Source organism: Drosophila grimshawi, unplaced genomic scaffold (genome assembly GCF_018153295.1).
Source record: "Drosophila grimshawi isolate 15287-2541.00 unplaced genomic scaffold, ASM1815329v1 contig_848, whole genome shotgun sequence".
NCBI lineage: Eukaryota > Metazoa > Arthropoda > Insecta > Diptera > Drosophilidae > Drosophila > Drosophila grimshawi.
This window is the reverse complement of record NW_025063692.1, coordinates 1,105,092-1,132,543: the sequence shown is the minus strand read 5'-3', so window position 1 is coordinate 1,132,543 and position 27,452 is coordinate 1,105,092. Positions and strand designations below refer to the sequence as shown.

General features: G+C 41.0%; 1 protein-coding gene across 3 annotated transcripts; it reads right to left on the bottom strand.

Moving 5' to 3' along the window:
- Positions 1 to 228: 228 nt before the first annotated feature.
- LOC6569551 (nostrin) lies at positions 229 to 25,654 on the bottom strand. 3 transcript variants are annotated; one of them, XM_032741463.1, is made up of 10 exons: positions 25,524 to 25,654; positions 24,702 to 24,825; positions 15,059 to 15,313; positions 5,570 to 5,574; positions 2,790 to 4,578; positions 2,550 to 2,635; positions 2,238 to 2,463; positions 1,410 to 2,159; positions 1,242 to 1,352; positions 229 to 1,179 (listed from the first exon to the last, which is right to left on the bottom strand). In XM_032741463.1, the coding sequence occupies exons 2-10, from the start codon at positions 24,741 to 24,743 to the stop codon at positions 421 to 423; spliced, it is 4,023 nt and encodes a 1,340-aa protein (XP_032597354.1). In that variant the 5' UTR covers positions 24,744 to 24,825; positions 25,524 to 25,654; the 3' UTR covers positions 229 to 420. The 3 variants fall into 3 exon arrangements, with proteins under 3 accessions (XP_032597354.1, XP_032597353.1, XP_001995526.2); XM_032741462.1 differs by lacking the exons at positions 2,790 to 4,578; positions 5,570 to 5,574; positions 25,524 to 25,654; XM_001995490.2 differs by lacking the exons at positions 5,570 to 5,574; positions 15,059 to 15,313; positions 24,702 to 24,825; positions 25,524 to 25,654 and having other exon boundaries at positions 2,790 to 4,829.
- Positions 25,655 to 27,452: the final 1,798 nt, after the last annotated feature.

Below are 27,452 nucleotides of genomic sequence, written 5' to 3'. Positions count from 1 at the left end.
TAGAAAGTTTCTGTATGTTGAACATATACTATATACTATATAGTACATACATACATATGTTAAATGTCGTTCCATTATGTAAATGAGATAATCAAGAATTGTATTTATTTATGATGACAATTACACATAGTCATGAATAGATGTGCAAGAGCAATGACTCAACAGGGCGCTATAAATAATAATAATAATAATAATGATAATAAAAAAAATGTTTAAATACAATATATGTTTGTTTTAATAGGTAGATATTTTAATGCAGAGACCTTTAAAGCTCATTGTAAGCAATTATCAAAAGGCAAAAAAAAGCTGACTTAAATACAATATGACATTCTTTCGTTATCACGCACACACTCTCACACACTCACACGCACATACGCACACACTCTTAAACACTTATGTGGCTTATATAGAATCGATATGCTAGGCACACTCCTCCACATATGTGGCGGGAAAGATGCCAATTTGATTGCGCAAGGCGCCCAGCCACCAGCCGTCATCCTGTTTGGCATGAACCTCGATAACATCGCCGGGACTCAGTTCTAGTTCATCGTAGAGCTTTGGTGTGTAGCTATAGAGCGCCTTGCAGCGCCCCAGCACCTGACACTGACCGCCATCCTTGGAGCTGACGCTGGTGAAATTGCTGTTGGTGCCTTGCGAGGAGCTCATCGATGAGCTTTGCACCTCCTGTGCATTTTGATAGAAATTCTGAGTGGTCGCCTGCGGCTCAGCCTCATCCTCGTCCTGCGAACTGAACTCATCAAAGTCAGAGTCCTGCTGATTGGAGCCGCCATCCGCCTGGCCACGATCACCATTCGTCTGGCCACCGGCCAGCGTCTTGGACTTGACTGTCGTCGCCACAGTCGCCGTTACGGCACTTGCTGCCAGCGATGCGTTCGTTGTCGATATTATCTTTGGTTGGCTGGTAAAAGTTTCAATATTGCTCTTGCTGCGATTAAAGTTCTTGAGGAGCGCCGATGTTGGTGCGGCGACCACGCTAATGTTCGCACAGGAGCTATTGTTCTGGCTCTGCAACTGTGAATAATCATCCTCGTCGGTGGCATTGATGTCGCTAGCATCCTGCGACAGCAACGTCGTCGACAGCGGCGTCTTGTCATTGTTCTTCAGCCAATTGGGCACCTTCAGGATACTCTGCTGTAGTCCAGTCCGATCGCGTGTAATCTGTTTTCGATGACAGTTCAATCATTCGATTGCACTCAATAAATATATTGTATGACTCTCACCTGTATGTGCTGTGCCAGCGGATGTGTTGTGCGCGGCTTGTGATCCAATTCCAGCAGGGCCGAGTGCAGCTTCAGACGTGCACCCTCCAAATAAGTCAGCATAGAGCGAATCTGTCGCACAGATGTGAGTAATAATAGAGTAATGATTAATCAGTGCATAATGCTTACATGGTACAGCTTATCCGTAATATTCTGATGCTCCTGGTTGTTGAGTGAATGGGATAGGCCGCGCAGGCCATCCCGCGAGCGTCGCTCCCGCTCCAAATCGGTCTTGACCAGCTGAAGGAGCTTAATCAGCGAATGCTTCCGCCTCTCGCGGTTCATGGCCAGCGTGGTGTGCTCGCAATAGAAGTCGGGCAGCAGCTGCTCGCTGGGACCCTCGGAGTTGCGTCGAATGTTGCGCACCACCTGCATATCCTTGGCCACATTGCACGCATCCAGCTGCGGCTGCAGCCCAGTCGCTAGACCACTCAAAATCGGATGCATGTCGTTGATGAGACGCGCATATTGCTGCACAAAATTGTGCATGTTGCCCACACGCTGCTGTTCGCTGTTTTGGAGTTGGGAGGAGCCGCGCAATACGGCCATCTCCCAATCGACACGGGCACGCTCGGCACGCACACATAGCGTATAGTATTCGACGTCTGCCCGCTTGACAGCCTCCTCGGCCTTCTTCCGTTTGTTGTCCAGCTTGACGCAGTCCTTCTCGGCGGACTTCAGCTCCTTCTCGGCTGCCAGCTTGTTGGGCCCCTGATGCAGCAGCGCTATCGATGGCGACTTCTGTATGCGCACATCCAGCATTGCGTCCTGCAGTTTCTCATTTTCACGGGCGGCCGTGTGCGATGCCTTCTTTGCCTTTGCCTCGCTCACGCGCCACTCGCTCAGCACACGGGCCGCTTTGTCCACATTGCTTTCCACCTAATTTAAATGGTTTACATTATATTACACTCGTTGGACTCACATTTGGAGGGGTTGTTGGGGCTGTTGTCAACTTACCGCTTTACGGGTCTTGTGATGATTGTCGACAACCGTCTTTAGCGGCTTGACAAGCTCATCGGTCAGCGAGGCAGCCAGCTGGCGATGAATGTCACTGCGACTTTCCATCTCTGTAGCAACACCACGCCAGGCATCCGCCACGCTGCCAGGTATCTCCCGTCCAGCTTTATTTAGTTTATTCGCCAACTTCGAGAGTGACTTGGAGTAGATCAGCTCCGAGTCGGCGCTACATCGAGTCAAATAGTCAATTAAATCAACAAGTTAAACACAGCTACCAATTACCAATTTCTTGGAGTAGGCATAAAGACTTACCGCTCCTGCAGGACAAATATGAGTTCCTTGCTAAAGTCACCGCCCTGTTTAATGTAGCGTCTTAATTCCTCGAAACCGTTTTGCCCCTATCGAAAAGAGCGAGCAAATGGAAAAGAAAGAACATTTTAAAATGATGCTTAACATGGATTACACACAAACTACAAAACGGGGATATTTGGCATTATGATCTAGCCAGTGGGCCAGTGGACCAGTGCACCAAACAATGCATTCTGCCTGTACCTCATCCTTAAAGCGTTTAGCGTGCGGCGAAAGATCCTCATCACTGGGGTGCTGTGACATCGAGGGCTCATACTCGGTGCGATCTGTCCGTTCGGTGACATCCTCGCAACTTTCGGTCATATCACGATAACGATCACGATCACGATCTCGATCACAATCGCGATCGCGACTTCGATCAGGTGACATTGACTGGCGGCTGGCATTGCCGCAGGACTGGTTGAGATTGGTTTTGGATTGGGCGACACGCTTGAGAGGCGTCTGTTGGCGCACCACCTCCTTCAGCTTGCTGCCCTCCTCGCCCAGCCAGTTCTTCATGCCGTGCCAGCCCTTGCGGAGCTTCTCCTTGTTGTGATTAAAGTTGATCAGGCGCTGGTTCTTGTTCTTCAGCAGCGTGATGCGACGCTCGTTGGGACGCAATTGATCCCGATGCGTACAGTACTCCAGATCGATTTCACGACTGAAATCCTCCGTCTCGTTGATCTGACGGGTAATCTCCTGCAGCTCATCGATCGATACAAACAGATTTTGGGCAGTCAGGCTCTGATAGCTAACCGATTTGAGATCATAATCAAACTCCTCATTGATGCTAATCTGGCTGTGGCTCAATTGACTTCGGCTCCGGCTTTGGCTTCTGCTTCGGCTCCTGCTCCTGCTGCTGCGACAGCTGGTAAGGCTCTGTTTGGATGGCCGCTTGGAGGGCATCGGCTGAAAGGAGTCGATGCTCTTGAAGCGCTCCTGCTGCGCCAAATAGCCACAGATGACGGGTGTGCTCGGATGCGAAATGTCCTGCTTGCCGATCTTTCCACATCTTTGCGTCGAGCTGGCCATGTTCTCCTTGTTATCGCTGGCCGCCAAACTGAGCTCACTGGTGCCATACAATTCCGGCAGTTCCGGCAGGTTGAGGCCAAGCTGTGGCGGCGCTGTCACATTCATGTCCAGCGTCATCGATGGCGACTTGTGCAGATAGAGTTTCAGCTCGGACCGATGCAGATTCTGTACGGACTGCGACTGCTGTTGTTGCCGGGCAATGCGTGGTCGTCGAAACGGTGCCTCCATAAGTGGCAAGACTAATGGCAGTTGTGACTGCTGTTGTTGCGGTTGCGGTTGCTGTTGTTGCGGTTGCGGTTGCAGTTGTTGCGGTTGCTGTTGCTGTTGTTGCGGTTGCAGTTGCGGTTCCTTTTCCTGTTCCGGTTGATGCGTTGGCGTTACAAACTGTTCCGTTTCCTCCGTTTCAGGCTCTGTCTGTTGCTCGATTTGGGGCATCGTGCTGCAGGCATCGACAAACTCCTCCTCATCGGAGCTGCGCGGCGTTAGAGTCCGTACCATCGTCGATGTCTTGGCAATGCCGCCACCTATCTGCTTGAGGCGCGCCTCTGTTACACCAAAGCGATCAGTGTCCAGGGTTGTCGTCGATATTAGTATGGGGGCGCCAATCTCTAGGCGATGATCCTCCGAATTGCTGCCAGTCATATTGTAGCTGCCAGTGGCCAGTTTGCTGGGTGAGCCGGAGCGATCCTTGCCGGAGCCACCACCTCCGCCTCCGCCCGGCAGTGTCATGCTGCCCAAATGGCGTCGGCTCAGTTTGTTTCCCAGCACCGAGTAACGCTTGATGCGGGTCAGAAATCCTTTGCCGCTGCTATTTCCGTTATTATTATTATTATTGCTGTTGTTGTTGTTATTGTTCTTGTTGCATATGCTGTTGTTGTTGTCGGCGGTAGGGATATCGGCAACAGCCGAATGGTCCTTGCCGCCCAATTTGAACTTGTGCACGCGCAAATGATTCATCATTCTATGCGATTTAACTTCGATTATTAAAATTTCGAAAGAGGTTTTGATTCGAATTCGATTTGGCAGCTCGTCGTCAACCTTGCCAACGTTTGCATTGCGTGCGCACTGTAAATTGTCCGAAAACTGAACTGAGTGTGGATGTGGATAAGGCAAGTAGAACTGCCGGCAAGTGCATAAGCAAGCGTCGTCGAAGAAGAAGAAGAAGAAGTGGAGAGGCGACGGGGCAGAAGGAAGCCAAAGCAGAAGAATAAACACGGATGAGAACGTACTTTCATGTTAACATACCATAACGACAACTCTATACCCTTTAAGCAATCGTTACCAAAATATCAATTTATCATTTTGTATTCCTGAATAAGTTCAGCCAAAGCCATGCACTGGGTTATAGTTTAGTCGGCATTGTTAAAACAGCAAAACAAAAAATAATAATCAGTTAACTCTCTGCATTATGTCAGTTTGAAAACTAATATGCTCAATGCTACTCTAAGTCCATAAAACATAGTCGCGACGCTCACCTACATAATACACACACACATGCACACACACGCACCTCAATTGAAAATGGGGGAAAAGGGCACAAGAATGAGCTGCAGTGAAAAAGAGCAATAAAAACGACACAAACTCACTTTATCTCTCTCTCTGTCTTTCTTACAAACAAATGTCGCATTGTTTGACCCCTGCTTATAATTTAAAGGCTTACACACATGTGTGTGCATACAAACATTAATACATCGCCACATACATATGTATGTGTGTATGTATGTATTCATGCATGTACATTGCTTGGTCACAGCGGCCCTCCGATCCCGATTCCCCATCAATGTTCTTTTGCTCCACTTTCAGTGCAGGTAAAGATTACAAAACGGTTTGTTTATTGAACTGCGGCGATGAAGGCAGCGACAACGGACAGCAAGAGAGTAGAGTGCATTAAGAATAGGCGTGTAGGCACAAAGAAGAAGAGCCAGACGAGGCAAAGGCAGAGAAAGACCGACCGAGGCTAAACAGTGATGTGCGTTTGTTATGCATGCCGAGAATCGCCGCGTTGGCATCGAAAAAATTGACAGCAACTGTCCGAAACGCCTTCAACGATGCGTCGTCTGTTTGACTCTGTTTTGTGTACAATATACATGTGTATGTGTGTCATGTACACGTATGTACGCAGAGAGCATAAGATTAAAGAGCCGATGCTCATCTCCGAATTTAGCCGTGTATACTTTGTAACTTTAAAATTGAGTATGCTCTTGAACATTTGTATGTATGCAAAGGAAAATTGATATCATTCCCAAAGACTTAAAATGTTATATTTAAACAGCGTCAGTTTTAAATGTTAGCCATATGTTTGTATATACCTACTATACATTTGTATATACGATGTGTTAGATACGAGGTATCTCATAGTGCACTATTGACTAGGGTATTTTTGCTTTTTTCTGTGCCATTTTCGTTCCATTGCTCGTGTTTGCAGTCCGTGTTGGTAATTATAGAAATCATTTATTTATGAACTATTTACGTTTGAGTTAAGCAAAGATGATTGTTTTCCATTGCTAATCGATCAATGCGACTTTCGAATGCACTGCAATAGTATTTGAACACTAAGTGAAATAAATGTCAAGATAATTAAGTTTTTGTTTGAAGTGCAAATTTTTTTTATATTTTTTTCGATGTAGAGTTTCTTTGAAATTATTGTGTATTTTTCCCGCTCTGTTGTTATGTGTGTAAGGGTATATTTGAATTCATGATATAAATACATATACACATTCCTACACATATGCGTATGTGTAGAATCGAAAAACTTCGAATTGAAAGTCATCGATGAATGGAAGAGGGAGGGGGGAGGGGAGAAGGGAAGTAGAAGTAAGCAAACAAAGCTGCTGTCCGATTAAGCTTCGTTCTGCTTGTTGTTGTTATTATGCAAACATAGGTGGATATACTTACATACACACACACACACTATATATGCAATTTTGTTGTTGTTGCTTGTGCCGATGTAAGCTAATATTGGTGTGAGGTGCATGTTCAGGTTCGGGTTCGGGTTCGGCTTTGTCTGGTTATTAACTGAGCTCTGCTTGTAACACAGTTTACGCTTCTGCTTCTGCTTTTCCATTCGGATGCCAACAAGTGAAACCGTAGTAAGTAAAACAATTTAATTACATTTTGCGAATTGTTGTTGCTGCTTTGCAGCTAATTGCATTTGTTATTTGCAAGGTGAGAAAGCCCAACACAAATGTGCTTGGCAGCCGATTGGGGACTGTGGACCCCGTGGCTGACTGAAGTTTCTGAACGATATGGATATGAATATGGATGGATGCCAATCAGAAATGTCTCCTTTAGCCATTCACTCGTGTGCATTTGCCCAACTCCGTGAGTGCTGTGAACATGGATACAAAAACACACTTTGGGGAAATGCAACACGAAAAGCGTTGATAAGTCACGTAGCATGCTAATGGAGTGCTACTTGAACTGGAGTGTGACAAGTCAGAGAAAACAACAATTCTACTAATGAGCACAGTGAATCTGAATCTCAATCTGAATCCCAATCTGAGTGTGAGCCTTATTAGCCTCTGTCTGGGCTTCAAACAGAGAGCCAGAAGAGGCCACTCGAGTGAACCTGCCTGAGGAGCTACTACGACGACGACTGCTACGACTGCTGCGACTACTACTCCATCCAAAACAATGTCGGAGGCTAATTGCAAAGGGCGCTCCGAAGTTGCCGCAGTCCTCAAAGCCTGCAATTATGGGCGGCGGCGGCGACTGCAACAAGCCGGGTTTAAAAGTCAAATAACATAAATTATTGCCAGACGGTTAAAAAAAAATAAAAATGAAAATCATCTGAAAACAATCAGTGGAGTCGGGGCGAGCCGCTGGCTGCAACATGCTATAAATAGCCAGCCAGCGATTGCAATTGCAACTTGCATCTTGCGTCCACGCAAGCAGCAACACCAACATCTGACAATTGAAAATCCTTTGGCTTGTGCGTGCGCAGCGGCAGCCTTTTTTTTTGTTGCCCATTATGGCAATTTATGGCAATAATAAAAAAAAGGGGCAGCAGCCATAATTTGTAAGCGGAGGGCAATATCAAGGTCATCAGTGCTATCAAGGTTACAGCCGTCGCAGCATTTATAATGGAAATTAGTTTAGTTAACAGCAACTCGAGCAGTTAATTAACAGCAACTCGAGCAGTTAATGAACAGCAGCTTGAGCTGTTAATTAACAGCAACTCGAGCTGTTAATTAACAGCAATCCTAAGTTGCTGGCATGTTTTTTTCGGAGAGGGCAACTATCTGTTGGGTTTGTGTTTATACGGATCTAGTCAGTTTATAGCTCAGTTTTGACTGTTCTGTTAAATATTTAAAATATTGAATCGTAAAGCAAAACAAGAAAGAATGCCTAGTGATGCTGATAAAGAATATTTATTTGTATATATACTTTATGGGGTCGTAGAGCTTTCCTTCAACGCGTTATACATTTCATGGTAAAACTATTATAACCTCGACACGTGCTTGAACAAATGTATTCCAAAGATGTTAAAAAGAATGTGACAGTCCCATTTGATAAGTAAATCTAAATGTCTAGATAATTATACAATAATCTTAAGTGATAAATGCATTCATCTTTCTGCTCTTTAAGAACATCATTGAAAGAGCACAATTCCCACAAGTTTATTTCCAGCAGCCTTCATTAACAAATGGTGCAAGAGCGCGTCCCAGTTTTCTATTCGATATATTTATATATATATATACATTTTTTGGTCTGTTAAACATGGAACAATCAGCTTTACTAAAGACCCAACGTTAAATGCTTTTAACAAAACGAATTCTTTGCGACCATTTATATATATATATATACTATATTTATGTCGAGTATGTAAATGTTTACATGTTGCAACAAGTGGCACAGCAAACACCTGACTAATGCACTAATATTGCATGTGGGAGTCATATTTCCATTCAAGTTCTTCGAAACTCTACGCGGAAGCGACGGGTAAATGTCTAATCGAAACTGCTAGTGCTCAAATATATGTATATATATATATATATATCAGCACAAACGTGAGATGGCATTTTATTTGATTGGTATAATTATATAAGAAGCAATCGCCAGCTGCCAAGGTACACGTTCTGTTGCACCTTACACCTTTATATGTGGCATTAGTTCAAGGGCGTATCCACTCTATGTCTGTGCAAAGTTGAGTTCTGGGGCAGCCGAACCCACCCCTGCCCCCTGCATACACCCTGGCATTAGTCTCATTAGTCTTTTTTGTTTTTCACATCCAACAACCTTTTTTGGAACAGCCCCGGGGCGGTAGTCTATGGGAAGCATTTACCTCATTTAGTGTCGTAAATGATAAACAATTTGTTAGCCGATTGGCATCCGTTGCCAAAATCAAGGAGAGCCATAAACGACAGATCAACACTGAGCACAATTATTGAAAACTTCTAAAAATAGTTTCAAGCAGAAGTTTCACAATTTTAAGTATTTCAAGTGAACATATCTCGAATATATATATAAATCTATATGTACGTAGTGCAAAAAGGGTTAAGTTACAGTTGTTATAATAAACAACGTACGTGCTGTTTTCCTTTGTTCTCTCAGTGTATACAGATGTGCATATATATATATATAAATATGCTTTAGTTTATATATATAAACTATATGTATATGTATGTATATAGTTGTTTAATTTCTGATCGTTGACGATTCTAAACGCATTAAAAATAGCTGGACGCGATCAGATCGGCCAACTTAGTCAAGTCTCTATGTACTTATGTACATAGATGTACATCACTATGTACATACATACATGCATAGACATATGTATATTTGGACTGTGTGTGTGTGTCTGTGTGTGTTGGGTCTGCGGCGCTTTCTGTTTCACTTAAACAAATATTTTCGCAACTTATCGCGAAATGTTGCGTCAAATGCAAAAAAGGTCGTACGAGGGAGGGGTGTGGGGTTGTTGGTGGCAACAAGGCGAAAAGTTCACCTAATGAGGCACTTATTTGTTGAATTGTTGTTATTCCGAATTGACATTATTTGCTCAATGTGATAATAATATGAGTAGACAAATGGTAACACTGACGAGCTACTTTCAGAAATGGAAAATGGCTTTTGTTTTAGCAGAGTATTTTACTTTTATTTATTTATTTATTTATTATTACACCTGCTTGATTATCTTTCTGACAACGTTGGAACTATCGAATCACTTAACTGTACAGAAGTCAAAAGTCTGTTTGATCCGAGAAGTGATATAGTGGGGCATGATACCAGATAATGCGATAATCACTCGCAATTGGGATGTTGAACTAACTTGTGTAAGCAACAGCAACTGATATGATGACCTGCTACACCAACCGATAAAGATCGTGAGCGAGAGATTGCCACGTTTTCTTCTTCTTCTTGTTGTTGCTTGCTGTGTGTTTTATCTTTATCGGGGAGCTTTGCAGCTGTGCAAAAATATGGTGGAAGATCCAGTGAGTTAACTGTCTAAACTAAACTAAGATAACTGAGCATCACATGGTTTTTTCCCGTACCGGAAGTGTTAGCAAGCCAATGCTCAATTAATGTTGTGGCCTGCTTGCAATATGCAGAAGTCAGTTAAGTTGTTGCAACTAAGCAACTAAGATTCTTTTCAGACTGTCAACTCCACTGACTTACATGTGTAGGTATCTCTCTGTGTGTGTGTGTGTTGTTGCATACGCACAATGCATTCATCATTTAATATAATTAACCTCAAGCGAGCGAGCGAGCTGTAAACGGGGGCCATGCAGTTGGCATGGGGTCTGCGGGGTTCAATCAAGTTGAAATTGTTTACCGGCCAAGTGTCATTGACATATGACAATCGAAAGCTGACTGCTATGCAACAATGTGAAGCTCGCTAAGCAAGGAGAGAAGAGATTGCTCAGCATATTCCTGTGACACACTCTTACTCTCTCTCTCTCTCACTCTCACTCTCTCTCTGCCTCTGTCTCTGTCTCTGTGTGTCGTGCACTTTGTGTGGCTGTCAATCTTATTAGAAAAGGGCTGCATTTTATTCGGATTGGAATTGAGCATTCGGCTTATGCTTTGTTGACCCATTGGAATGTTGCTAGAGTTCCTGTTGTTGTTTTTGGGCTTTCTTATGCCGTTGCTGATTGAGAACTATGCTGGATTTATGTCGTTGCCATTGATGTGTCTTGTTGCTGTTTGCTGCTTGCTGCTTGCTGTTGTTCTTCTTCTTCTTGCCGTGGAAAGAAAAGAAAAATAAAGAGGTGCCTAATTAAGAATGCTTGGTCGTCTCAAAGAATTAACTAACGGTTGCTGACGGCGCTAAATAAACTGATGAACAACAATAACAATCACAATAACAGCAACAACGACAACAATAACTTGAAGGGCCTCAGTGTTTATGTTAATGGGGTCGGGTCGAAAAATATTGAATAGATCGCATACTGTCTACTTCTATCTTAGATAGAGGCCCAAAAACGTCTATGAAAATATTGTATTATTATTATTATTATTCTTTTTTTTTTTTGCGTCGTTTTATTGTGTTCTATTTTAGCCTAAACGAAACAAAATAATTGGCACAATTTCAAGAACCGACCAAAAAGTAGGAGAAAATGTTTAGATTTTCATTTGGAAAAGTTGCGGTCGTAAAATGCATTTGTCTGCCAAAAACAAAAAAAAAATTTTAAAAACACAACAAGAAAAAGAAAAAGATCGACACGAGAAACAGACACAGATTGCAATGCGTGATCGCACCAAAATAAATATATGAGTGAGTGCATATGAGTGGATGTGAGTGCAAATGAGTGTTTGCCTCGTATATGTGTGAGCATCTTGTAGTTTGCCACACGGTTGACCATCAAGCAAGCTCAAGTTTGATTTTTGTCACATGTCACATAATAGATGAACGATGGATGGAGAGATGGATGCAATTGATGAAGGTCGCTGAGCAGCGGCATTTGTGTGTTAATAAAGAGAAGTATTAACATGCCTTGACGTGTAACCAAAAATGTTTTCATTTGTCAGTGGCAGGTGCAATACAATGTGCGCCGCTAGATAACAAAACAAATGGCAGCGAGTTGCACGATTTACACAATTCCATTACAGTCTCAGCAACAAGTGTATTTTGCTTCTTCTTCTTCTGCTTCTTCTTCTTCTTCGTTTTTACACACAGTTTTTGGGGGCTGCCAGAAATCGAATCGAATCAATGAACAAAAATTAGATCACTTGGCGATTTCATGTTCTTTTTTCACACATTAGACACTCACAAATTAGAACAAAAACAAAAAAAATTAAAAAAAATATATATATATAAGCAATATATATGTATATAAATATATATTTAGCATTAGTTTTCGTGTGTGCGTTATGTAAAAGCAAATTACCGAAAATAAATGATATTTTAATTAAGTGAACACAGAATTTACGTCGACGACGACAACGTTGGAGGCGACTGCGACTGCGACTGCGACAGCGACATTTACTACGCCCCTCGCGGCGACTCCCGATTACTTCCGATTAAATTTAGAACGGGCTACAAATACAGCTACTATTGCTACGTCGAGGCGACGTCAACGACGCACAGCGGCAGACTAAGCGCAGCCAGCTCGACAGCAGCTGAAGCAGAAAAAGCAACTGCTATCGTAGCAGCAGCAGCGGCAGCAGCAGCGACTAACGCAAACAGAACCAATGAAAACGCTGCGAGCGAAGCTGTTCTGACTAGACAGATACCCGTGCCAAGGCAGAGTTTCATCATCGGTCGATGCAGCTAGCTAATGCCAAAAAAAAAGCCGAAAATACTAATTTATTTTCCTTATTTTTTGTATTTGCAGCACAGCTATTCTTTTATATATTTGGCTTATCTGCTGATCTGTAATAAAGATCTTTTACTCAAACGCATTCAATTTAAGCGACTTACTGCTGCTGCTACACTGGCGCCATCTGTGAGTGAGTATTTTTCCCAAGCATTTGCTTCGCTATTAAACATAAGAAATAAATAATAAAAAAATACAAGCAATTTGTGGTTTTTATAATAACACGAACCGAGCACACCCCAGCATCTAATGGGAACGGGTATACAGAACTGAGAGCCCAGACCCGGAGAGCGTAGAGTAGTTCTATAGAGCACGAAGCGTGGAGCGTGAACCGTGAAGAGTGGAGCATGGAGCATGGAGTAGCAAGCGCAGGCGCATTATGCCGGCTGCTGCAGAATTGAGGCTGCTCGCTGCTGCGTCGACGCGACGTCGCTGTCGTTGGTGGTGGCGCTGCTGCTGCTGCTGCTACACCTGCTGCGATGTTTGGCAACGCGTAGGCCAAATATTTGGACGAGAGTGCGCTCTTACGGTACAGCATCCAGCAGACAGCAGCCAGCAGCCAGCATCTGTCGTCGCAGCATGCAAAGCGGTACTTGCTGATTTGGCTCTCTGCACATTTACCGTTGTAGCTCAAGTAATTGATTGAGAAACAAAGCAAATAAATACAAATCAAATGATCGAATAACTTCAAGCTTCAAGCTGCTAATTTTCAATCATTTCACATGACAGCAGTAAAATTGCCAATTGCCTCACAAAATAATAATTAGTTAAAAAAAGTTTTTCTCCATTTTTTGCACATTGGACTTTAAGCCGTAAATTGTTAATATCATATTTGTGCAACGAGCAGATATAGGAAAACCACTTTGATCGACTCTGACTATGGAACAATTTAACGTTACCAAAAAAATATATTTTAACATATAATTGATAAAATATATGTGATGTTGGTACCACTGTGCACGATGTACGCTACAATAATTTAAACAGCTAAGTGCACGTGCTGCTGCAGACATTGTCGTCGCTGTCGCCGTCGCCGTTGACAAGTACCGGTATTATGGGCAATGTCAGTTGCTGTTGCAGTTGCATAACTGCTGCAAATTTATGCAGCTTAGCAACCGCATCCGCAGCAGCAGCACAGTCTGTGTGTGTGTGTGTTTATATAAGCATGTATTTATTTTCATTAGCACTGAGCGCGTGATTATCAAAGAAGCCACAGTTCACACGACGCGACATCGACGTCGACGTCGTCTGCGACTGCGACTGCTGCACTTGCCGCTTGACCGACATTCGCAGGGTTCTTGCACAAGTCAACAACAACAACAAGTGTTTCGCCACAAGCATCTCCAACAGATGTGACAATAATGCTAATGGCTAAAAAGCCGTTTATCGGGTTTGTTTTTTATTGTTTGTCTTTTTACTTCCTTTTCTTTTATTGTTGTTGTTGTTTATTTATTTGTTGCCTTTTTTGCAGTAACTTTTGTTGTTTTTTCTTCCGTTTTTTGGCGCTTATGTGGCAATCAGCTGTTAATCAGGAATTTAATAAAATATTGCAACTTACTTGGGGCTGGCATTGTTTGGTTTGTCTGGCAATTAAGATACTGGATATTGTATTTGCTTTAGCTTACCTGGAAACATAGAGAAATCAGAGATTTAGTTGAGATACTTTTTGTTTTCCTAATAGCCATGTTAAGTGAGCGAGTTCTTAGGGAAACGATTAAAAGAATCCACTACCAATACCGACACCCTTGAATACATGTACATGGAAGGTCTTCTGATAATACTAATTTATTTTCCTTATAATATTATCTACTTTCTTCGGTATACTCCACTTAATGAACATAATTATTATCATACACCTTAACTTTAATCTCTAATATTTGCTTATTTAGGATCTGAGAGGAAAATAGAATATAAATGTGACTCTTTCGTTTAGTAGATTTTTTGTATTTTCAGCACAGCTATTCTTTTATATTTTTGGCATATCTGCTGGTCTGTAATAAATGTCTTTTACTCAAAAGACTTCAATTTAAGCGACTTTCTGCTACTGCTACTCTGGCGCCATCTGTGAATGAGCTTTTCACAACATTGTTGGCGCTGAAAGCTTGCCATATAGCTTTCATGCTTGATTGGCGCTGTTGAGCTTTAAGCTAATTGAATTCAAGTTTTACACCTGCGCAGACAGCTCATTAGCGCTGGTCAGTAATAGCGATCGGAAGACCTTGCGAATTATTTATTTGCACTAAGAAGTAAGGTATGTGTGTGTGTGTGTGTGCGTGTGTGTGTGTGCGTGCTGAGTTATCTGTAGCGGGAACTTTGAGTGGAACTGCTTTTAAATAAGTTGCACTTACTTGCTAAATACAGACTGGCTGGCAAACGAGTTTAACAATAACATAAAATCACCCAAAAAAATGCGAGAATGAATGCGGTGCAGGGGTTGACATATGGGTTGCCATGGGGGCCATGGAGGGGCATTGCGGGGCATGGGGGAGTTTTGGTTCGATGGCTTGGGCAACACATAATAAAATGAATTTCCATTAATTGACGCGACGAGAAGTTTGATGGTAATTGGTTGGTTGGTTGGTTGGTTGATTGGTTGGTTTATTGGATGTTGGCGACGTATGGAGTTGGTGATGGAACACACGTTCACGTATGGAAGCGACAAAGGAGATCGAGTTCATCGCTTACCTGTGCATTACCCATTAGAGCATCGTCTTCAGCCTCAGCCTGGATGAGCTCTTCAACATTTGCATATAGCGCCTCCACCTGTTGTTCTGCTTGCTGTTGTTGTTGTTGTTGTTGTTCTTGTTCCTTTAGCTTTTGATTCTTTTGCTGTTGCTTCAGATTCGCATTGAGATTGATCGCCGATTTGGATTTACTTTTTGCATAGCGAGCAGAGCAGCGCAAGCTTTTAAGCACGCCATATGAGCGCGCAGCCGCGAGCTTTTTTTACAGGTGGTTGGAGAAAGACACAGAGAGAGAGAGACAGAGAGAGGGAGAGAAAGAGAGATTTAAAGATAGAGAGAGGGAGAGAGAGAAAGGGAGCACACGTTTGGGTTTGCACGTAGCAATGGTTGTGAGGCGGGGTTTTGCTCAATTTAAGTATCATCATCATCTTTATATAATACACAAAATATATATAGGCAAATATATACATATATATATATATATATATATATATATATATATATTTATTTATTTATATATATTTATTTATTTATTTATATACATATATGTACATACACTTAATAACTAAGGTGCAAACTGTAATGAGTTAAGCTTGATGTTCATTTCTGTATCTGTATCTGTATCTGTATCTGTGAGTACGACTTTCAATTAGTTATGGTGCAGCTGGTGGAAAGAGGGCAAAGGCTGAAAGCACGCTTTGCCACTTAAAGCTTACTAATTAGTATGAGAAAATGCAAAAAGCCCATTTTTTTCTTTGTCCTATGTAAAATGTGTCAGAAAAAGCAAAAACAAAAGAACTCAAAAAAAAAGATAAAAAGCAAGAATTCTTGGCCCATTGACAATTTAATGAAGAATAGAATATTTAGGCTTGTTTTGTTTTGATTATAACTGTGTTTATACGCAATTTGAGCTATCACTAATGAAATTCAACAAAACATTTTGAAGAGATAAGATTGTATCATTTCCTTGATACACATCATTTCCGGTGTAATAAGTGTTATACATGGCTAATATGCTTGTGATGAGTAAGGCTTAAAGTGCATTTCAGTTAGTGTTGTTGTTGCAGTTGCTGTTGCAGGTGCAGCTACTGCTGCGTTCAACTTTATAGTCAGATAGTCAGGGCCGCAAGCTAGGATGGTGCTGGTGGTTGTTTAGAGGCTTCGAGCTATGCTGTCCACTTTCTATTGACGACGTGCCGGCATTTGCCATGCACATGCGTACATATATACATATATATATAGATAGATACATATAGACATGTCCAACAGGTGTCAGTCGCCGTGTCTCTGAACCCAAGCGCGTTGCCCAAAACTATGGCATTGCCAACTTCCGGCACAAGTTAAGACAACAACAACTACAGCAACAACAACAACAACGCCAATTACAAGTCACAATTGGCTGCCGTCTTGGATATGAATGAGACTGCTGCGAGTGCTGCTGCGACTGCCATTGAATGATGATTCAATGGGCTTAGTTGCAAGCAACGTTCGCTTTCTATATATAGATACATGACCGATGTTGACAGCGATTGCGAAATGTTACCGTGCCGATAAAAGCATTGAACTAAACAGTCAACAGCGACGGCAACTTGGCTTAGTTGAAATACCTAATGACTCGTTAGGCACTGCGCATTTACCAGCACAATTTGCAAGTGTTTAGCAACAGCAGCAGCAACAGCAGCAGCAGCAGCAGCAAGAACAACAATATGATTGCAAATGTTGCGTATACGACGCGTATGGTTTTGAAGTGGGACAACCATTGAGCGCCCCTTCCCCCCCATCAAAGAAAGCTGTGTATGTGTGTGGTAAACGGTGGTGTTTTGTAGAACAAGTCTAACCAGAACCAGAACCAGAACCAGAACTAGAACCAAAATCATCAACATTCGAATCAGAACCAGATTCACTCGCAACCAGTCAACATTTTCAATTGCACGGCAGCAATTAACGAGCCAACAATGTGAGACAAAGCATTCAGCTCGAAGCTGGGTTCGGTTCTGTCTTTGGTGTTTGCTGCTTGTTGTTCTAAGTATTGCGCAAATTGACGCCCTGTGCGAACAACAACAAAAATAAGTCATTGACGAACTGACGCGGCAGACTTGTTAAGAATTCGCCACGAGGGTCGCTTGTGAAGTGCAGCAAAAGTCATTTTTGTTGTTTGGCAAAGAGTAACGTAAAAAGATTCATCTTCTTTGAAAGCTATTTATTTATGAATTTATTCATTAAGCTGTAGCTTTGCAAAAGATAATGCACTCAACAACCATATGCGTAATTATTAATTAGCTAATTATTTTTTTGCGATAAGTGCTGACATTTTGATGATACGCTTGCCGAGCTGATTTAGCATTCGCTGATAAGCAGAGTCGGCCCAAAGGTAAAATGTGTGAATTGTGTGTGCATTTTGGGCCTTTTGGTTTGACTGCGTTCACAATATACTTTTTGGAATATTCCATTAAAAGTGGATATTTAAGCCCAGCTTTTGTTTCACACAAACGTAATGAGCACCCCTCGCTGGCATTGTTCAAATAACATTGTATTTTCCAGTCCACTGGGCTTTCGATGTGTCAGCCTTTAAACGTTGCTCAATGAAACTTGCCCGGTCGGTCGGTCGGTCGGTCGGTCGGTCGGTCAATGAGGGCCAGGGAACGAAGGTGCAGTGGGAACTGGTCGAGTTTCGATTCATCACCGACTCTGACTCTGACACAGTCGCACATAGCTGACTAATGAACTCAAATCGAATTCTCACATTATCGTTATCATTCTTAAGCAATTCAAAGTTCAGCAAACCGTGTGTGGCCCAACAGCAGAACGTCATTAAATACCAGTCTAAGTTAACAAAGAAAAACTAAATCTTAAAGGAGAAAAGTTGTTGCAAAAATATAAGGAAAAACTAGTGAAATATTCGCTGTATTTGGAGACTGTTCGACCAGGAGATACTCCGAGCAGAAGTGTTTACCTTGTTTACTAACAACTTTCGAGATTCTCAACCGATTTCGATTAGATATATGTTTCTATCGACATTGTGGAGAAGGAGGCCGTTATCTATAAGATAAAATGTGATTTATTAAAATATGAACAAAGTCCGTCTGTATGAAAAATCCGATCTCTGCGACTAGAAGAGCTAAAGTTATCGGGTTACATCGACTTAGATACTTATACTGACTGAGAATATGTACACCATATTGGGTCGGAGAATACAGCTTTTTTTTTAAAACTATTTCCAATAAAAATAAACGTCATCTCAATGATCTTTAATTTCAAAGGGAGAACTTTGAAATTGAGTCTCATTTTCCTTCCACAATTTGAAGAACCTGCAAAAGACTTAAAACTAATTTATGTGTTTACAACTCTTGATTTTGGCAATAAATTTTATTGTTTCCTATGAGGATATCTCTGATTTTATGGGGGTTCTCACGACTTTAGTGGTAGTAAACTATTATCAACTATCGCATGTTGTATACTATTCTCGACACTATTAGTTGGCTGGGCGATTAATAACAATTGCTAGCCGATGTAGGTCAGTGACTAACTGACTAGCTGCATGCCACGCCCCCATCCCCGTCCCCGATTCATAAGAATCTTGCACGTAGCGTGGCAGTAATTACTGATGTACTCGTAAATGTTGGCGCGAGTATGACAAATGGCCGTAGTTAAAAAGTATTTCGCTAATTTTATGTTTACCATTTTAGCAATTGTTTATCAGCAGTGAGCAACAATTAAAGCCATTCAGCTAAAAAGCGAACGACGCAAAATAAATACAAATAGCCCCAAAATGACAACGAGTGTTTGCTGAACAAAGCGAGTTCTTCTCTTATATTGAATAGAACTCGAACGCTTCTTCAATCGACTCATCGGCGCTGTGCCGAATTGCATTGAGTTCTCCGAGACACATGTCAAGTCTCTAGAAGTGCCCTTGCTAGGGTTTGAGCTACTTTAAATGAGTCGAGGCTGAAACGATCTTCAATTTTCTGTGTTAAATTAGAAAGTGGACTCATCTTGGGCGAGCCAAAGATTGAATATCCTTCAGCATTGCCAGCACTAAGCAGTTTATCAGAGCAATAAAAGAAAACTGAAATTAAACTGGAATTTGCTGTAGCAATATATATATATATATACATATGTATGTATATATGTGTGTTGCACACTTGAAGTCAAAACTATAATACCTTTGGCAAGAGCACACAAATAAAAGCCAACTCATGCGGGTGGAATGATCTATTTGTAGCAAGAAATTTCTAATAATTGTTATTGTTGAGAATCTGTTGCTGCTGCTGCTGTTGTTGTTGCTGTTGTTGATGATGTTGCATGTAACGAGGTCAGCCGCCTAGGCCAAAGTCTAAGTCTGGGCACGTTTTTGTTACAATTTCAATTTCAATTTTTGGTGTCTGTCTTGAAAATCAATTAACATTTTAGTTGCCACAGTGTCTCAAGACTCGAGTTGGAGCTGCTGCTAAGGCTGTTGCTGCTGTTGCTGTTGCTGCTGTTGCTGTTGTTGCTGTTGTTGTTGCTGTTGCTGTTGCTGCTGTTGTTGTTAGTGCTTAGTGGAACGCGTATATGGGCCATTCAGACCTGATCGTACCATTGAACGTGACTTGGCTTTAACTCTCATTGGTCTCATTGGTCTTTGGTTTTCGGTCTTTGGTCTGTTTCTATTTCTGTTTTTTGTTTGTTGTTTGTTGTTTTTTGTTTGCTGTTGTTGTTGTTTCTTGTTGTGCCTGTTGCCCCCGTTTCAAGGTCGAAGCAAGACGGTGTTGAGTGCATTTTGTGGGCCACCCATGACTGGATTATTTTCAGCCAGATTTCCACAGTAGCTTTCCACTTAACGTGCATAACTGCCTCAGCTGTAATTGTTGCTGTGCTTTTTTTTATTTGTTTTGTTCATGCAAAAGTTGTTTAATTTTTCTATTTTCTTCGTTTCTATTATTGCTTGCCTTGTTGAGAGATAAAAAACGGCGCTCAGGCCCCGTTTACTCTGTCGTAAAAACCTAAAAACTTGAAAAAAATATATATAACACAAGCATAAATATAATAAAAAATTATATTTAGCACATGTTTATGCATTGTTGTTGCTGTTGTTGCGCACAGTTTATCATACAATTTTTGCTGTTTGTCATTCGCTTTGTTGTTGCTAGCATAACAACCATCCTCCTCCCATCAGGCACATCACCTTTTATGTTGGACGCATTTTGCAGTTAAGGTTTTTTACTTCGCTCTTTAATCTGTCATCACACAAAAAATAATAGTAATAATACAACAACTACAACAACAACGATCCACTTTGCCACTTTCACTGCTTAATTGTCGCAAAATTTCTTTGCGCTGCCAGCTTCCAACTTGCAACTTGCCGATGCGCGAGACTCCACAACAAAGAGCCAACTACATAAGTACATATGTAACTATAAATATATATATATATATATAAATATATATGTATGTGTGTGATCTATGAGGCAACGCAATCAGATACTGGCAGATCCATCTCAGTAACTCAAATAATTATGCAGAAAGTTTACAAATACTAAAATGTTTCTTTGTCTCTTTCTAAGGCTCAGAGTACATTTTCTTAAAATGTATCAATAAAATACATTTCTAATTTGCAGTGTGTTTTTTAAATTGTACTTTGAAAGCACTTATGAAGCAATCGTCAGCTAAACTCTTAAACATCTGTCGATAGAGCAAACCTTTGGGGAAATAATAAAGTTGTACAAAATAGGAAAATCTACAAAGATTCTTCTCAGCTTGATTTACTGGAAAATGGCTTTTCTGAATGCAACTAAATTGCATTAAGAATGTAAAAACATTGACGGTTTGTTATATATATATATATATAGTTGTCCGACATTAATAACCTTTTGCTAAAGTTCTGGGAGAATAATAACGCTCGTATTTGGTGAGTTTATTTCGAAGTCTTCGAGTATCTAGAAGACTAAATATGGAAGCTAGATTCTGATAAGAAATGTAATGCTTTTGAAAATCGATTGTGTTGGGTTTTTAGAGTTGATTCCTATATCAATCTCGAATAATATCTATCGAAGTAAAGTTTTAAGCCAGTTTAATTAAGGCTTTGGGCACTTTACTTTCTTCAATTGATAAAAGTTCATCGAACGATTGTAATAATTTCATGATTGGAGGGAAAAACACCGGAAGCACTCTTTTAATGGCCCAACAAACGCTGAAAGCGATTTTCGAACTCGAACTCAAACTCGAACTCGAATTTTCGCTGGAATCGAAACAGAAAATTGGCAATCGACTGCCAGCATTTCTCAATTTGGGGCCACTTACACTTGCAGAGAGTTAGTTAGTTGGCAGCTGCAATTTGAGGAGTCATCAAAAAACTCGGCTCAAAATCAACTTTTTGCTTTTATCTAATCACATGCCGAATGCAGTCAAATTGCACATCCATCCAATGGATGGGTAGAGCTGAGTACTTTGGATACTCCTCTTCCTTTTCCCAAATATTATATGGCAGTGGCAATGGGATCGGCATTTGCACATCCGGTGGCCAAAGTTTTCCGCACTCTCTTTTGTTACACGATTTGTTGTTGTTTTCTGTTTACCAACATGCTCTTTTTTTATGGGTAATTTAAATATCTTTCTTTTTCTTTACGAAACAAGTCGGGTAATTAAAAGTTCATTGTCGTGGTTGTTTATACATGTTGTTGCTGCTGTTGCTGCTGTTGTTGTTGTTTTTCTTAGTTGGCTGCCAACAATGTGGAAACGATTTTGCAATACGCCTGCCCAAAAAAAAAAAAAATAGAAAAAAAATAATAATATTAAAAAACAAAACAAAAATGCAGAAAATGGAAACCCGCCCAGCAAACCAGTTGATGAGACTGCCACACACTCACAAAACGCTTTCAGACAGATACTCGTATCCACCACACACAACCACAAATTTTCCCACATTGAAAATGATGACAAAATATGCTGGAGGAGGCGTCATCAAGTCATCGGCATCGGCATCGCCATCGCCATCGCCAACTCTATCGACATCGTCATCGTCATCGTCATCGTCATTGGCACTCATGATGCTGTTGCTGCAAGTGGCAGGAAAAAGCATACGCCAAGATCACGTACCCAAGTTCCATACTCAACTCATAGTGAAAGTTGCAGCAGCTGCCCGACTCTGGCTCAGACTCTGGCTTGGTCTCTGGCTCTGACTATTGCCAGTGTTGGCCATGGCCCGGCCTGCACCCGTGCCGATACCCCCGCTGCTTGGCTGGCCAATGGCCAATGGCCAATGGCTTGGCTAAGCTGATGACAATTTGCCGTAATTGAACTTGAAGTTGACTCTAGGAAGCAAATGGACTCAATGCAGCTGCGCTGCACCTGCACCAAAGATGCGCCCACCAACAACTCAGTCACGACATTTGCGCAATCAATGAAAGTCTGTCTGTCTGGCTGGCTGTCTGTCTGTGTGGCAACTAACCAAATTAAGCGGCAGTCGCGTGGGGGCGTCAGAGGAGTGCTGCTTATCACAAATGCCAAAGCATTTTAGGGGCCATAATGTGATTAGCGAAAGGGTTGGAAGAGGGGCGGGAGGGGGGACGACCCACAGATAACAATATGATCTTTATTGCGACTAATATTGTGTCTATGTGTGTGTGTGTGTGTGTGTGTGTGTGTGTGTGTGTGTGTGTGTGTGTGTGCAGAACATTTGAAGCTAGACGAAAGTGGGCCCATTGTTGGCTGTTTTTGCCTGTTGCTAAACTTGGAAAGAAAGTGGCGCAACGCGGCACAGTGGACAATGGGTAAAAAAAAAAAAATAAATAAAAAGATAAATGTAAAAAGAATAAAAAAAGGTTAAAAAAGCAGAGAAAAACATACGTGAGCATGGAACGCAACGTTAATGACAGACGAGCGACGAGAAGGAATGCAGCACATAAACTAGATCTTATCGCGCTGATTGCTTGCAAAGCCTCATGCCACATGCCACATGCAACATACATACATAATTGATTGCGACTGAAAAAATGATGCGAAACAAACGTTTTACTAATCGTATGCGATTATCGAGCAACTTTCAAACAAATCGCACGCTGAGCTTGATTCAAATTTGGCACAGATGAGTCAGTTCGATCGGAATTGGCTATATGTATATGTATATATATATATATATATATATGTATGTGCACGCATATATTCTCATACGTATATTTAAATACGGATTTGAAGCTGAATAATAGCTCAAGTCGTAGTTGTATTTTTGTGCTTTTTATATAATAATAACCTACAAAAAGTTGACTTGCTGCATTCTATTCAAAATTAAGCACACAGCTCTTAAAACATATTCTAAAACAAATACAAAACAAGTAAGAATGGTTGAATTTGACACTGGAAGCTGAAGATTGCATACCCTTTTCAACCCCGGCTCAAAATCGACCGTTTGTTATTTATGATACTTTATCAATATCGATGATTTTGTATCTGCAAAATTGACTTGGTATATCTTCTTAAACAGAAAAGTATTTCATGCAAGAACTCAACTTTCGGCCGATTGTTCCCATGAAAGCTATAGGATATTGTAGTCCGATCTCGTTAATTTTGCACCCAAATGTGAGAAGAACGAATATGGAGTAAGTTTGGCCTTGCATATCTTGTTATACAGAAAGGAATTAATTTTTTCACCGATTGTTCGTATATCAGCTATATGATATAGTAATTCGATCCGGTTGTCTTCGGCAATACTATGGATATATGTCTGTCAAGTCTAATGCAGACAGTTTCAAAACTGGGCCAGTAGTTTGCATAGATAAATAGAGAGAGAGAGAGAGAGAGAGACAGACGGACATAACATGATTATAATACCCTCTGCTAGAGTATTAAAAACAAAAATTTGTTCATTTCTACGATTAATAATGTATGCAGTGACCTCAAGCTTTAAAATTTCTTGCTGCGGATTAATCAACTAGCAATAAAAATTGATTAGCATTTGAATTTCGGCATTGATAATATCTTTCCATTTCATTCAATTCGGCGATTTAGCACAAAATTGCTTGCATTTGACACTTTGTATATATATATATATATGTATATATTTATATACATGTTCTTTCACTTTCGTGCCACTGTGCGCGTAACGGCAATTTCAAATACGAATCGAAATACTAAAGGTACGCACAAAAAAAAAGAAAAAAACAAAGAGAAAAACAACAACAAAAAGTCGAGCAGAGCTGTGGATCATAAATCATATAGCAGCATCTATCGCAATTTTCGATCAGTTGAATAGTTGTTGCTTGTTGCGTCGTTGTTGTTGCTGTTGTTGTTGCTGTTGTTGTTGCTGTTGCTGTTTGGGGAACGTGCGACGAGCCGCAAAGCAGGTCAGATGCAGATGCGTGGGGGCCAATTGGCCAATCGGGCCATAGATGGCAAGACAGGTTAATTAACGATTTGTACTAATTAACTTGCGCATCTGCGACAAGGGACAAGGGGGCGTGGGGCAGTTAACGATGTCGTTGCACGCCCAAATTGTCATAAATTGTGCAAAGCAGGGTTGTTATGGGTTAATTATTGGTTGCATGCTTAACTTATTAGTAAGTACTTGCAGTAAGTGCAGTTAGTTAGTTAGTTTTTTGGTTAGTCGTCATTTGGACTGTTGGGTGGATTAGGCTGGCATGCGTCGTCAATAAGTTAGAGCTCAAACTCACCCATGAATTATCTCGGAATTGTGACATATTTCGCGTGGACATTTGGGTGGCCAGTGCCTCCCGATGATAATAACGGCACACAATGTATTGTTAGCAGTTCGGTGTTTGCTTTGCATAAATGGATCTGTTGGAGAATATATATACATATATATACATATACAGCTATGTTTACTACTGTTTTATGTATGAGTGTTGCCGTCTTCGCCGCGTTTACTTTCAATTTCGTTTGCAATTTCTCGCTTTTTTTGCAAACATTTTTTTTTATTTTAATTTTTTTTTTTAGCAGTTTTCGATAACTTTTTTCTTTGCGCTGTTACGGCGGCTTCGGCTTTCATCCAAGCATTTTGTAAGCTAAGCTAAACTGGACACACATACACACACACACACACACTCGCAGATTGCAGTTAAGCGTAACGCATGGAAATGAGCGCCAAAATGTACAACAGAAAATTGAAAAACACACACTGAAAAGAGCGCTCGAGATACTTTGTATCTATATATGAATGCATATATATATATATATAGATATATATATTATTTGTTTTTGTGTTTTTGCAAGCACTCAGCCGAAACTGAGCACAGCGATTATTATGTTTTAATGTTAGGGCATACAGAGCATGTTTATGGCGGAGACAGCACAATGCGGACAAACACACACACACACACACACACACACAGTACACAATACAACACTTGGCCACAGATGCAATTGTTTTACAGCGACAGGTTTGGTTTGAGATACATTTGGGCCGCACTTGAAGCAGCCACAGTTACATACATGCTGATGGGCCACAACCTTGTTGGCTAAAGCAATTTAATTACATTTGGCAGTTGCTGTTGCTATTGCAGTTGCAGTTGCAGTTGCAGTTGCAGTTACCCGTTTCCAGTGGCAGTTTTAGCAGCCGTTTCAAACGATTGAAAAAAAAAAATAACAAAATACCAACAAAAAAAAAAAAACACAACAAGAAGAAAAACACTCGCCGAACGTTGGCAAATAATAAAAGCAGCAACTACAGAAAAAAATGAAGCAAAAATAAGCGCGATAAGCAATTAGCCGAGCGCGGGTTTTGCCCTCAAACGCTCCGAACCGAACTTGTTGACTCTGCGCCGCTTACTAAACAACGACTGCCCCAGTACGATACTCAGCCCGATACTCAGTCAGTACCCCCGCCACTGCCCCACGCCCCTTTGGCCGCCATCGGCCAGCAACTACGAACTTTCTAAACGCTTTTGCGACGCTCATCGCTCATCGCTCATTGCCAGCTCGCTCGCTGCTGCCGATGCCGATGCCAATGCCGCTCTTCAGACTTCATTTTCTGTTAGCGCAAGTGCGCTCGTTCAGAGCCAACAACAGGTGAGCCAAAATGAAACCAGGTTCTCGCCATCGCTTAGCCAATACACCCACCAAACTGCAATGTGCAACGAGTTTACTTTTTACCTTGGCCAGCAAAGCTTTTGGTCCCCAAATGATATATGCCGAAATCGAATGTGTTTTCGGGAATTCATTTTGAAAGATGGAGCTCTCAGCTCTCTCAAGGTATATATTCCATGGACGGGCTTAGAGCAGAGCCAGAACTTTTTTGTTTTTGTAAGACAAGCTTTTTTAAGCCGGACTCGAGAAGTCACAGATATAATTACAGAAATCTAAAGATCGGTCGTACCTTGGCCAACTCACGGAATAATCAGTAATTATTTGGACCACAGACAGTAAATGGCCCATCGATTGTGGTAAAGTATTTTAAGGACTTGATTAAAGGGAAAATTTCTGTTTCATCGGAGAAATCCTTGCACATCCCAGCGAATCCTGTGTCAAACATTTTGTTTTGATCAGGTCAAAGGACATGCAGATCCAAATCGTCCTTGTAGTTTTCAAGAAAACAACCATTATTTTAAGAGTTTACTCTTGTTTAATATTCTGTAAAATAAAATGAAAAAAACTGTCTACAATTGAACAACAAAACATACAAAGTCCTTTATTAGCGGGTGTTTTCTTTTTTTTGTGCATGTGCTTTTTGCGATTGCATTTGCATTTACTCGTAAGTATGTTAAACAAAATTATTAACATTTAATACATTTGTTACATTGGCATTGAATTGGAAGCGACAAATTTAAATTTAAACATTACTTAAGCAGCCCAAAAACAGTGGGGCATAGACATTATTAGACATGATTATTCCTAATATATTTTCATAAATTTATTTCAGCTGCCACATTTTATTCAGTACATAAACATTCATATACATATATCGTTTCGAATGAGATAGAAGAGATAAAAAGAGAGAAATATATAGAGATAGAGAGGGAGAGATAGAGAGAGAGGAGCTTTAGAGCTAGAAAGTTGGCACAACTGTTAATAGTATGTAAATGCAAAGATTGGAATTGTTTGCTATAAAGCTATAAATAAAATAGATGTGCACAAAACAAGTATGTATTGGTATCAAGATGTGGAAGTTAAGATCACCGCGATATTTGAAACCATACACACAAATACATTCACAACAATTACTAACTTTTACTGAAGTCAGAAACCAATATTCTTATTCACTTTATGTCCTGCTGGTTGGCAGTTGAAGTCGTTGTTGTTTTTTTTTCGTTTAATTTGCTTAATTTTTTTTTTTGTTAATATTGCTTGTGTTGCTTAAAGTGGTGCAATGTGCAAAAAGATGAGAACTTAAGTATTTGCTTATTGTTGTGTCAGAAAGTGGTGTGAAAATAATGTAAATTGTTCTTAATATATCATAAGTATGTATG

What these genes read in the sequence shown, in the direction of transcription:
- LOC6569551 (XM_032741463.1), bottom strand. Translation starts at nt 24,743, where the DNA reads ATGTCCACGCGAAATATGTCACAATTCCGAGATAATTCATGG. An exon ending in AATTCCGAGATAATTCATGG is followed by an intron (nt 15,314 to 24,701) that starts GTGAGTTTGAGC and finishes CTGTAAAAAAAG; the next exon opens with CTCGCGGCTGCGCGCTCATA. An exon ending in CTAAACGCTTTAAGGATGAG is followed by an intron (nt 2,636 to 2,789) that starts GTACAGGCAGAA and finishes TCTTTTCGATAG; the next exon opens with GGGCAAAACGGTTTCGAGGA.